The sequence below is a fragment of the Lutra lutra genome, chromosome 18 (genome assembly GCF_902655055.1).
Source record: "Lutra lutra chromosome 18, mLutLut1.2, whole genome shotgun sequence".
Taxonomy (NCBI): Eukaryota; Metazoa; Chordata; class Mammalia; order Carnivora; family Mustelidae; genus Lutra; species Lutra lutra.
In genome coordinates this window covers 12,182,536-12,194,666 of record NC_062295.1, presented here as the reverse complement: position 1 = coordinate 12,194,666, position 12,131 = coordinate 12,182,536, and the positions used below count along the sequence as shown (strand labels likewise).

Below are 12,131 nucleotides of genomic sequence, written 5' to 3'. Positions count from 1 at the left end.
GGAAACATATACGTGGCTTCTGCCGCTGGAAGATGTAGTGTGTGACAGAAGCAGGGGTGTGCTCCTCTGGGAGGGACCACAGGAGCCGGCGTGAGATGGATAGCAGCCCACCTGTGGGGTTGCAGCTGCGGTGCATTTAGTCTGCGCGAGTTCAAGCAGATGCGTGGGTCCACAGAGAGACGCCGAATGGCATGGGCAGCTCTGTGTGCCATGCTCCTGGGTGCCGGCCTGAGAAGGGAGCTGGGGCTCCGCACCCGCTCCATCACTCGGGCCTCTCCGCGCCTCTGGTGCGAGGGCCCCCTGCACATGCACACACCGTGGGAGTCTGAGCTGCAGTACATCTCGTGGAAGCAAAAGCAGCCCCCTGTGTACGCGGGGCTCGGCCAGAGAAAGAGCAGCCTGTAAACACTGCAGGAAAATGGCCGAGTTTCACTGCCTGAATCTTTCATGCTAATTCTGCCTCTGTGCACTGCTCTCCCTGTCTGCCCACCTTAGATCCAGCCCTCAGTCAGCGGAATGGGCCCGGGGCTTCCTGACACTGAGGCCCCTCCTCGTGGGAAAAGTCGTTAGGTCCCATGAGGCTCAAAGGTCTTTAACTACCGGACAGAGCGAGTGAATGGGCAGAGAATCCAAACTGGGGGTAAAAATGTCTACACCATTGCCCATTGAGTTATAGCCAAAAATGGAGCTTTCTAGAACTTTGTAATCCCAGGGAGAGCGAGCTAAAGTGCAGTTTTATGTATAAATACCAGACTCACGTGACTCGTTGGCCACGTAGCTGATAACGGAAGTTGCGGCATGGGCGTGATGCTTGGTGCGTGATTTTAAAAATACTTTTTGAGATGAGACAAGAGAGAAACTAAGACCCCACACGTCTTGCAGGTCTTAGAACTGAACGTGTTTGCTCTTTGGTGTTTACAGAAATTATGATTTTAAACCAAGAAGAGAAAATTGAAATTCCAGTACCGGTAAAGAGTAACAACCCAGCCTCGGACTCCAGCTCCTCTGGCATCTCTGCAGCTGTCCCGGTGCCTCCCTGCCCCTCCTCGGAAACCTCAGAGTCACTGCCCAGCAAGGACCCCGCGGAAAGCCCAGCCAAAAAGCAACCCAAAAATAGAGTAAAATTGGCAGCCAATTTTTCCTTTGCTCCTATAACCAAGCTTTGACTCGCGTTTTGAACATAGAATTAGGATGGGGAAACACTGTCTGATTCTGCACACAAAAGTGGGTTCAGAAAACACAGCCTTTTCCGTTTGAATGCAAGCCCCCTAGAAGCCAATTTCTTATCAGATTTATCCCATAACGTTTGGTTTCTTTGACGTTGAACACAGCTTTAGAGCTGAAGTGTTTCTTTCTTTTTTTCCCTCCCCCATTTTTTTGGAAAAAGCAAACAAACCAAAAAAAAAAAAAAAAAAAAAAAAAGGCAACCTCCCCCCCCCCCAAAAAAAAACCTTCCTGGCAGTTGTTAAGAAATCCTCAATATATCTTACCAAATTTTTCTTAATTAGCATGTGATGGTGTTGTGTAAGGAGAAAGTGGTGAGAACTCAGCTGGAAGGGAGTGGTTTTACGGCCATTCAAGCCACATCCGTGGTTGGATCTTACATGTAGCCTAAGATAGCCTCTCAGCCTTTGCTTACCGATGTTTCCAGACGGTGCAGATCAAGTGCATGGCGTGTGATAGCACAGAGCCTGCTCTGCGGCCCTGTGTGTTCTTATGCGGAAGCAGAAGGGCAGGCGAGGCAGGGAGAATGTGTTTCTGGGTTGGATATGAAGCTTCCTGGCTTCCATGTGACTTGTAAGCGTGCCTTGTTTGTTTTATTGAGCTATGTCTGTAGTTGACAAATGTGGCTTCATCACAGATTTTTTTTTTTTTAACCCTGCTTCCACTTCAGGGTGCCATATAGGAGCTTTCTAGACAGTTGAGGATGTTTTAAGCTTCCCTTTTATGTTACGTTCCAGTGTGATGCGGATTAGGTTAAGGAAAAGCAAATGGTCTTGATGTCATGAATTTAAAGTCAGCATTTGAATTCCAGCACACAGTACTGTGTGTCGAGGGGCAATGTTGGGAAGAGAGTCTGATTTTCTAAAATATGCATGAAATGCATAAATTACAAATCAGAGCTGAGGGGCGAGGTGCTTTAACCGGAGCGATATCGATACTCTTTCCACTAGGAAGAGACAGAAATTCTATCTATACGTGTGAAGGCCAAGGTTGATCATCTTAACCTTGTATTTGTAATTTTAAACCTGGTTTTGGTAGCTGGGAAGCTTTATGTGTGAGTGTGTTGTGGGGGGCGCTCAGTGTGTTTTAATAGTGTCTGCTTTTACTGTTATTTCTCACTGTTGGAAGCATGTTTGGGTTTTTGTGGTGTCTGATGTTGGCATTTGGGAAAAGCCAGCCTTTGAGAGAGCACTGCCCTGTGGAATGACCTTCGCCTTGAGGTGACGGGTGGTCTCTCACCCCTCCTGGAGAAACCTGACATTTACAATGGGTTGTATTTGTTGGGCAAAAAGGCGGATTCATTCATAGAGCAGAAAGAACCTGTGGGCATAAGGTCTTCCACTACTGAGATGGTTTCTTTTGGGGAAATGTTTGTATTTTGTAATTTCTAGAAAGCCAGAAAATGGGCTCTGATTTCATAGCCAGCATTTTGATAAAATGCCACAAACCAAGGGCTCCAGAGAGATTTCTACAAGTCGGGTTTTTGTTCCCCAAAATCTTTAAAATGAAGCCAGTGGTTCCCAGTTCTCCAGACGTGGCCCCAGCCGAGATGGAACGACCCTGGAAAAGCCTTGCAAGCAGTATGGCCCTCCGCGAAGCCTCTCCGAATGAAGGCATTTGTCCTACAGACATAGTACGGCAAGAAGTCAAATGCAGATGAGCAATTTTTTTTTTTTTTTTTTTAAGAAGCTTTTAACCAGTGTGAGAAAGTTGGTGTCGAGAACCTCAGTGGCCTTATCCTGAGACTCCTTAAGGCTGAGTTTGCACTCTCGGACTTTAGTTTTGCTCGCCTAGGCGGGATCGACTTTAAGAACATCAGAGGTACCATTACAAGTCACGAGGAACAGTCTCAGCAGCTTCTTTGGGCAGCAGAGAGGAGCCCGCGGGCTCATGCTGTCCCAGGAACGTGGTCAAACCCAACCGTTCGCCGGAGTCGCCAGCCAGTCTGGGACGCGTGTGTGACCAGCCGTCGCTGTTGGAAGATACGAGAATAAATACAGCGTGAGCTCGTTGTGTCCGTGATGTACTCCACAACGGCCAGTCTGATTGCTATCTATTTTTTTATCCAGAGGCTTTAATTAAATGATGTGATGAAATGATGTATGAGAATTAAGACAAAGAAATTCTTTATTTCTGGGTGGAAAGATGTACCAGATTAGATATATCTGTTTAAAGAAAAAAAAAAAAAGATAAAAAGTTATCACCACAACCCCCTTTCCCATCTTGCACTGTTTGTTTCGGATTGGGCTTGGGGGAAGAGATGTTTTTTCTTAACTGTCTACTTTGTTTGAACACTTTTTTTGTGGTTTAAGTGCTGTTTTGTGTGTTGGGACCAAACAGTTGTCAATAAACTTTACAAAGCAAGCATCAATTTGAGTTTGCCAAGTGCTTTGTTATTTGTCCGAGGGGAGGGGTGGGAAGCCAGTCCAGTCCTGTCCTCTTTCCACGTTGGGTTTCCCCAACTTCTCACCCCTTCTGAAAATCCAGCTGTTTTGGGGAGAGTGAAGTAGTCCCACATTTTCAGGGCCCTTCTCACTGAGCCCACAGCCCTCACAGGTGTCTGCACTCCTGACACCCCAGGCCCTCGGAGGTTTCCAGCCAGGTTCCGGTGTGGAATCACCTGTGGGGCAAATCCAGTAACCACAGACCCCTCTGGGTAGAAACCTGAGATAATCCCTTGGGTCTCTCTCACTCTGGGAGAGAAATCCATTCTGCAGGCTACCGTTTTGGTCACTGCCCCGCATGCTTTTCCAATAAGCCCATTTGGAAAAGACTTCCGTCATCGATTCCATGTTGAAGTCCTTCCTCTGAGGCCACTGTGACACCTGCCACTACCCCCACTTGCAAGATACCTGAAAAGACCTAGAAGACACTTGAATGTTGGGGTAGATTGCTTCTTGATGAAGTGCCATTTTTTAAATTCCAACACGAAACTGCTCTTAAACACCTTTGGCAGTCCTTTCCAAACATCTTTCGTGGTAGCAGATCTTTGCAGAAAACCTTGAGCTGCCACCATGCCCCTTTCAACTGACACGGGGAGATTCTGTAGGTCTGAATTGGGACTTGCAATGGGGCATTGCCTTTCTCTCTCTGCACTTCCCTCGAGGTCTGGAGGTAGCTTTGAAGGTGGCCGGCTGAATGAAGGCGCACCTGTCCGTGCAGAGAAGACAGGTGTCCACATCTAAAACCTGGCTCCTGATGCTTCACGCTAGCTGTGTCCTCCACCTTGAGGAACATGGCGCTCTGGCATGTCTCTTCTCTGCTTTCTAGTAGCTTCACATGGCCAGGGACCCAGTTGTGTCTCAGAAGCATCTTCACTGTCTCCCCAACCAATGAGCTTGCTCTGTGGATTGGGACAGGTCACACCTTGGCTCTCAGACTGTGGGAGGAGCAGGCACCCCTACTCACCGCCCCATAAACCAGCAGTCAGCATGGTCCCACCACTGCCTTGCCTGACCTGCACTGCCTGACCGCACACTCCTGCCTTAGCTGGCCAGCCTCTGGGCTGCCGCTGTTAACGCTCTTGGGGGACAGACTGAGCCCATTTGCTTCTTTGAATTAACACTTTCCCAGGAAAGTTCTAGTCTCTCCCTCAGAGGGAGGCACCCCTGGGAAATAGGAGGAAACAGCTGCTTGCCTTTGGGACATGGTCAGCAGATTATGGAAATGGCTGCAAAGAGAGAGAACCCCTCACTTCTCAGGTATGGGGGGCCAGGAGCTTAGATCTCAAGTGAGCAAGACGAGAAGAATTCCCATTTCCTGGGAAGGAAGTACTTGGAAATGGGGGACTCTGAGCACAGAGGAGGCAAGGGGAAGCTTGGCAGCCACCACCACATGTGGAGTGGCCAGGAGTGCTGCAGAGGTCAAGGGCACGGTGGCGCCATCTTCTCCGACCTCAGGCTCCTCATGGGAAGGCCTCTGCTTCCACCTCTTCCAGGAGGCCTTCCCAGCTGGGCTGCAGGGCCTACACAGAGAACTCCCACTCCCACCTCCACCCTTTTCTCCCTCAGAGTTTCTGATGTTGCTCACAGTGAGTACAGACAAGCCTGCCCACGGCCCTGCAGGGCCCCCGCCCTCCGTGTTCGCAGCCTCTGAATCTGGTGTGGGGCCTGGATGCAGAATCAGGGGAGACCTCTCCGTTCTCAAGTAGCCTGTTTCGCTTCCCTGCATGAGGACGATAAGAGGATTTTACACATGGACTGTGAGTCCCGACCCCTGCAGACCTCCCGCATCTCCCCTCTGTCCTCTGTCCTGAGTTCGGGCCCCAGGTTTTGTGGGCCGACAGCTGGAAGCCACTTGTAAATCCAGAGGCCGCCCACATGGGCTCCCTCAAGATGGCAGCTTAGTCCATCAAACCCGTGAGGAGAATCTCCAGTCTGCTGAGAGGGAGCCCCACAGAAAGTAACCGAACCAAGGGAGCGGCTTCCCATGGTCCTTGCCAGCATCCATCAGGTGCAAGCCTGCCCCACACGGGCTCCCACACGATCCTGGAGGGAGTGACTGGGGAGGAAGGAAAGGAGTCCCGGGCTAAACCTGCTGAGGGTCAGCCACCAAGTTTCAAAGCAGCAGGAGCCGTGATAGACCTGCTCACAGCCCACCCAGCTTCCACCTCCGCGCTGAGGTTTCCAGATGGGAACGGGAGGCTGCGGGGGCTGAGCAGAGAACCACCCCCTCTGACCCAGCCAGTAATTCTGGGCTGGCCATGTGACCGTCAAAAAACAGGACAACAGGCCCCAAATGGAAGTGTTTAAGCTAAGCTCCATGTCACCACACCATGACTCGGACGAGAATTTCGCCGCTCCCACAAATGGAATCCTAAACCAGTCAATCAGGAATAGTCTGATCAGCACTAACCAGGTGACGTGCCTGTCAGACCCCTGTCGTCCCCTAAAGGGAGGTAGCCTTGCAGTAGCCAACCTGCTTGTGTGCCTGGTATAACTTCCGGTTCCTGCTGTCTCCTGCCTGCAACAGCTCCTCAGAGAGCCTTACTGTCTGCTCCACTGGATACTGCCTGATTCCAACTGATTTTTGCTCAAGGAAACTTAACATTTTTTTTAAGGATTTTATTTATTTATTTGTCAGAGAGAGCGCACAAGCAGGGGGAACTGCAGACAGAGGGAGAAGTAGACTTCCTGCTGAGCAGGGAGCCCAATGCAGGGCTCAATCCCAAGACCCTGGGATCATGACTTGAGCCAAAGGCAGACGCTTAGCCGACTGAGCCACGCAGGCTCCCCAAACTTAACCTTTTTAATATGCCTTAGTTTATCTTTTACCTCGATGCCGGCCACACCTGGCAGACCCTATGCTGGGGTCCAGGACGCCCCAAGGAGGATGAGCACCTAGAGCTGTTGCCTTTGTGCCTCACCAGGAGACTCTGCCCAAGATAAAGCCCCCCCACCCACCCTGAGGGAGGCGGGCCGAGAGGCAGACAAACACGAAGTCCAAGTGACAGTGCTTGAACCCCTGGACCCAAGGGTACCCCACATCTTGGCCCAGGAGCCAGGAAATGTTCTTAGGTTTTGGCCTCTTCTGTTTCGGTTACTTACAACCTAGAGCTTCCCACCGCAGAGCTCCAGCTCCCCATGGGGGCGATGGAGGGGGCTGGAGGTGGCCACTGAGAGTTCCTGGCAGCCCCCAGCGGCCTCCTGTTCCTACCCAGCCTCACCTCCTCCAACTCCTGTCTGTGCTGGTCTCGCTGCAGAGGTGCGTCCTCCTGCAGGGACATCCCTGAACCCCAGAGTCTGGTAGACGCCCCCTCCCATGCTCCCACGGCCTCTGAGCTTACCATGACCCCAGTGGGTTGGAAAGTCCTCAACCATTCATCAAAACCCAAACCCGTGGCAGCTGCTGCTCCTGTGGGTGGACAGGCCATGAGCCACCGCATCCATAGAGAAATAAACCTTGGTGGGGAGAGTGGGCCCTGGGGCCTGGAGTCAGATTAGGGTGAAGGCCAGAGTGAGCTGTATTGTTCCAGTAAGTGGGAGGGCAATTGCTCACGAGGAAGCCTGGGGACAGAGGTGAGCCCTTTGGTGACTGGTAGCAAAGCTGGTGGGAACAGGAGCCGCCGATCTTCACTGGTGTGTGCGGCTGTGATGTGAACCCACACCCACCTCCATAAACATTCCAGAAGGCGGGCTTCATGTCCTGAGGCCTTATGCAGCTTGGGTTCTGTGTGAGTGAGGAAAGGAGGTGAGTTCCACCTTGGACTTGGCAGGAGGAGGGTGAGGACAGCTGTAGGAAGGGATGTATGAGGGGTGTACAGAGCTAGTGGGGGCGCAGGCCAGGTCATGGGTGTGACCTGTTGGGGAGGCCCCGTAAGCCCCAGGGAAGGTGCGGACACCTTGCGGAAGCATGTGGAATGGGGCTCCTGCAGACATTCAGGTTACAATAACTTTTGTCACTGCTGCCCGTCATCTCCTCCCTGTCAGCTTCATGAAGGCAGGACTCAGCAGGTCTCACTCACCCTCTCCACCCCAGGACTTCCAGAACCATAGCATGGCTTGAGCAGCCTTCTGATCCCACAGCTTCTTGCCTTCGGCCGTGGCCGACAAGAACCCACTTCTCGAAGTACATTATCTACCGCGTGCATTGTTCTCAGCCATCCCGCACAGTTAATGTCTCATGAATGCCCCAGTGTGTTCTCTCCATCTTACAGGTCTGGCCACTGAGGTGCCGAGAGGGGAAGAGATCACCCAGGGAGAGCAGCAGCTGGCATCGCCCCCCAGGCAGACTGACTCCAAGCCAAAGCCCTTCATCACCTTCCAGATGGCTCTCCCTTTAGCTACTCCTGCATGTCACCGGGTTTTGGTCAGCTTCATCACCACTGAGCAGGCCTACCCCAGCGCTCCTGTTGGATGTCCATCTCCCTCCCTAGAATGTAAGTTACAGGAAGGCAGAACCCTCCCTGTCTGGTTTATCTGTGTTCCCTGGCACCTGCCATGTGTTCCGTTCCATAGTGAACGGAATGTGAACGGATGGAAGAATGACCCTGACATTTGCTCCTCGAGCCAACCTTCCTGAGGGTCTTGCCCCAGCCCATGACGCCCACCCAGCTGTCCTGTTGGTGGTAGCAGGTATCCGAGGCTTGGCTGCTGGCAGTGGGTGCGTTCTGTTTCTTCTCGAGCTGTACTCAAGCTGAGCTGGTGCATTCCCACCGGTCAGGGCTGCCAGGCCACCAGGGAACAGAAAGGGTCAGAAGAGGCTCGGCTGCTGTGGCCGTGGCCAAAGCTAACCTCCATCCGAGGACAGCTCAGTGGGGAGTGGGGTGCGAGGCTGCTGGGGTTAGAAATGAGAAACACACTGAATCCGACTCTCACCTTGCTCTCAGACTCCGGTCCCAGCTCTCCCACGGACATGCTGTATGAACTTGGGCCAATCACTTCTCCTTGCTGAGACTCACTTTCCCCATTTATCACATGGAAATGTGGGGGAGGGGGCACTCTCCCGCCTGATGCATCTGGCTTCTGGGCCAGCCCCTTGCTGAAACTGCTCACACCAACCCCATCCTGTTGCCATGTCCCCTGGGCCCTTTTCACACAGTTTTTAAAGTCACGCGATGTGTGGGTCAAGTCGGATGCTGCAGAAGCCCCCGCCTTGACACCGCCAGGTGTTCCTTCTTCCTCCCCAGCTGCTTCTATGTTTGTTCCCTTAAACGATGGTGTGAGCAAGGGTGAGAAGCTGGAGGAGCGGGGAGGAAGGAGGTAGGGAAGGCCCCGGAGATGCTGGTTCACAAACGGCTTTGCAAACCAGGCGCCAGCCCCAGGGCTCGACCACAAGGGTTGGGGGGCAGGTGCGGGAGAGCTGGAGACCTGCCAGATATGCCTATTAGGAAGGTCATTTTGGCTTCAGCATGGCGCACAGATAGATCAGAGAAAGAACTGGCAGGGAATCCGAGAAGTTCTTGGCACAGGGAATAACGTACGAGGGCCCGCGAGAGAGGCTAACAGACGGCATAGCCAGGAGAACTGTAAAAACCCAAGAAAGCTTTGGTGGCCCTGCACAACAGGCGAGCGGAGATGAAGCGGGATATAGGGAGGGTCCGAGTGCAGAGGGCCTTTTTAGCCACGCGAGAGAACGTGGATTTCAACCTAAAGGCACAGGCACTGTTTTAAAGAGCAGAATGACAATTAGGTTTGTATTACTCAGAAAAGCAGCCGGCCACGGTGTGGAGCATGACCAGGTGCTAAGGAGGCCGGTTCAGAGCTCCTGTGGGTGACTGAGCAAAAGGGGATGGCGGTTACGCTGGGAGCATGGCAGTGTGCACGGACTCTAGGGAGACTCGGGGGGGGGGGCAAAAGCTAAAGACTTGGGAACTGGGGGAATGTGAGGAGAAACAGATGAGTCCAGGTCACCTCCTGTGATAACCTTTCTTGAAATGGGAAACCATGGGGGAAACTGAGGCAGCTTAGGATGGGGACTGGCCAACTTTTTCTTAAAGGGCCACCATAAGTATTTTAGGATTCGCCAGCCATGGGGGTCTCTGTCACAAGTACTCAGCTCGGCTCTTATAGCCCCCAAAGCAGCCGGAGATAATATATGCACAATTGCTCTTGGTTACCCACCAATAAAACTCAGTTTACAATAAGCAGGTGAGGGGACGGTTCTCTGGCCCCTCGTTTAGGACATGTCACATTTGATGTGCCTCTTCTGGTTTCAAATGGAGAGTCTAGGAAGCCGTGGGGAAAGTGGTTCTGAGTACAGGAGAAAGGTCTATTCTAGGTGAAGGAAGGAATCCAGGAGCAGTCTGGGGACAAAGGCCTTCTAAGGCCCCCCAGCAGGCAAGAGCAGAATGCTGAGGGCCAGGCCCTGAGGTCAAGGAAGAGAGAAAGGAGACTGAAGAGAGGTCTTCCTGGGTGGTGGGGTTCGCCTCGAGATGGGGTATTTTGGCAGTATCGTAACTGGGCCATGACACATCTCAGAGATCTAGCCTGAGGGCTGACTGCATGGATGGGACATAAATGCGGGGTGCCAGGATACGCCACCCAAAGTCATGCCCTTTTGGCATATGGATTATTTTGAGCTAAAGTTCCTTGAGAACCAACAAGTGCAGCGAAAGCACTCCTTTCATAAAGGAGAGCTCCATTTATAAAGGAAATTCCCATTTGTAAAAGGTGTCTCCCTCTCCCACACCAGGAGGAGGAGTCTCATCCATGGAGAAGGCAGGTATTACATCTGCACAACAAACCTAACCACACAACCCTTGTGTACCATACTTTTCTGGGTCCTCTTCCCATAACTTGCTACCCTCCCAGAAGCCCAGAACCCCCTCCCATTTTAGTTCAGGTGGTATGTAAGTTCAAGTTCCAAGGACCTCGTTGGGTTGTTGATTGCCCAGTGCCCCCACATGTACTTGTGCAGTGCCCGTGTTCATACACTCCAGCCTGTTTTTCTCTCGGTCTTCTCTTTGGTCCATCTCACTGAAAGGACTCCAGCTGGAGAACGTGAGACAGGCAAAGGAAAGGATTTTTCTTTCCCTACATACCATGGTGACATCCCCAGTGAGAGGGGTCAGGGACAAAAGAGTGCCAGAAACCAGTTGAAATAGGGTGAGGATGGGACTAGAGATGAGGAAATGAAGATAGCAAGATGGCAGATAACTCGCAACATGTAAGGCTACGAAGAGGGATAGAGAGATAGTGGCTGCAGGGGAAGATGGGATGGAGGGTTGGTTGGTAAGTTGGTTGGTTGGTTGGTTGGTGATGGGAGAGATTTGTTTCAATTCTGATGGGAAAACAAAGGCCTCTTAGGCTACAGGAGAAGGTTGGATTAATGATGATTCCACCACCAACAATCCATAGGGCGTTGCCCAAAGGACTTGGGACAACCTCCTCATTTGTAGAGAAGTGATGAGAATATCTGCCTCTGGGGTTAGGCCCACGTAGCTCTCAGTAAACGTTCCTCCTGTTGTATCTTTTCCGCTCCAGCTTCCAAAATGAGTGAGTCTGGGTCTGCAAGGTTTCCTGGCTTTACAGGCAGCCCTGGTGATCTGGAAACATCTTGAGTTATTACTTTCTTTGGCTCTTGTGTGAAAGCCTGAATAAATGGTGGGGTTTTTTTGTTGTTGTTTGTTTGTTGAAAACAAATCAATAGAAATAGCAGGAACATAAATTCGGTGTACCCCAGGGCTCAGGGGATGTACTAGAGGCAGAATTTTTATGAGGCCTTCGATCTCCTTTGGCTCATTAGATCAGTGAGTAACTGCTCTCTAATTGGTCTGAGGCCAAGCCTTCAATACCCATGTTTTCTACAAAGAAAGAAAAGTAGCAGACCCTTCGCAGCCTGTGGGTTTTTATTACAAGAGTGGGAAGCATCCATGAAGTGGCTTGAAGAGCATGTCTCCTGCCCATCCCCCTGCCAAAATTCATGTCTACTTGCTATCTCAGGATGTGACCTTTTCTGGAAATAGGGTCTTTGCAGAAGTCAGTAAGCTAGGGATCTACAGGAAAGCACCCTGGGTTTAAGGTGCACCTTATAAGAAGAGGATAAGACACAGACACACAGAGGACAAAACCATATGAGGACAAGGGCGCCTGGGTGGCTCAGTGGGTTAAGCCGCTGCCTTCGGCTCAGGTCATGATCTCGGAGTCCGGGGATCGAGCCCCGCATCGGGCTCTCTGCTCTCTCGGGGAACCTGCTTCCTCCTCTCTCTCTGCCTGCCTCTCTGCCTGCTTGTGATCTCTCTGTCAAAAAAAAAAAAAAAAACCATATGAGGACAGAGGTGGAAACTGGGATGATGAAGCCAAGGATTGCCAGGAGTAGGAAGCAGTGAAGAATGCTTCCCTAGAGCTGCCAGAGGGAGCATGGCTCTGTCAGCTCCTTGATTTCAGACCTCTGGCCTCCGGAACTGTGAGAGGTATATATTTGTGTTGTTTTCAGCCACCTGGTTGAGGTACCATGTTAAGGGAGCA

General features: G+C 51.6%; 1 protein-coding gene across 13 annotated transcripts in view; it reads left to right on the top strand.

Annotated features, from left to right (window-relative positions):
• Window positions 1-8,246, top strand: part of MARF1 (meiosis regulator and mRNA stability factor 1) — a 43,964-nt gene extending 35,718 nt beyond the window's left edge. For 9 of the 13 annotated variants that reach the window (XM_047713216.1, XM_047713206.1, XM_047713205.1 and 6 more), the window contains one exon: window positions 7,880-8,246. In XM_047713216.1, the coding sequence (XP_047569172.1) occupies window positions 7,880-8,244 (365 nt within the window). In that variant the 3' untranslated portion in view covers window positions 8,245-8,246. Of the gene's footprint in view, window positions 1-921; window positions 3,596-7,879 lie in introns of those variants that run through there. The other 4 variants (XM_047713211.1, XM_047713210.1, XM_047713209.1 and 1 more) reach the window with 1 other exon arrangement.
• Window positions 8,247-12,131: the final 3,885 nt, after the last annotated feature.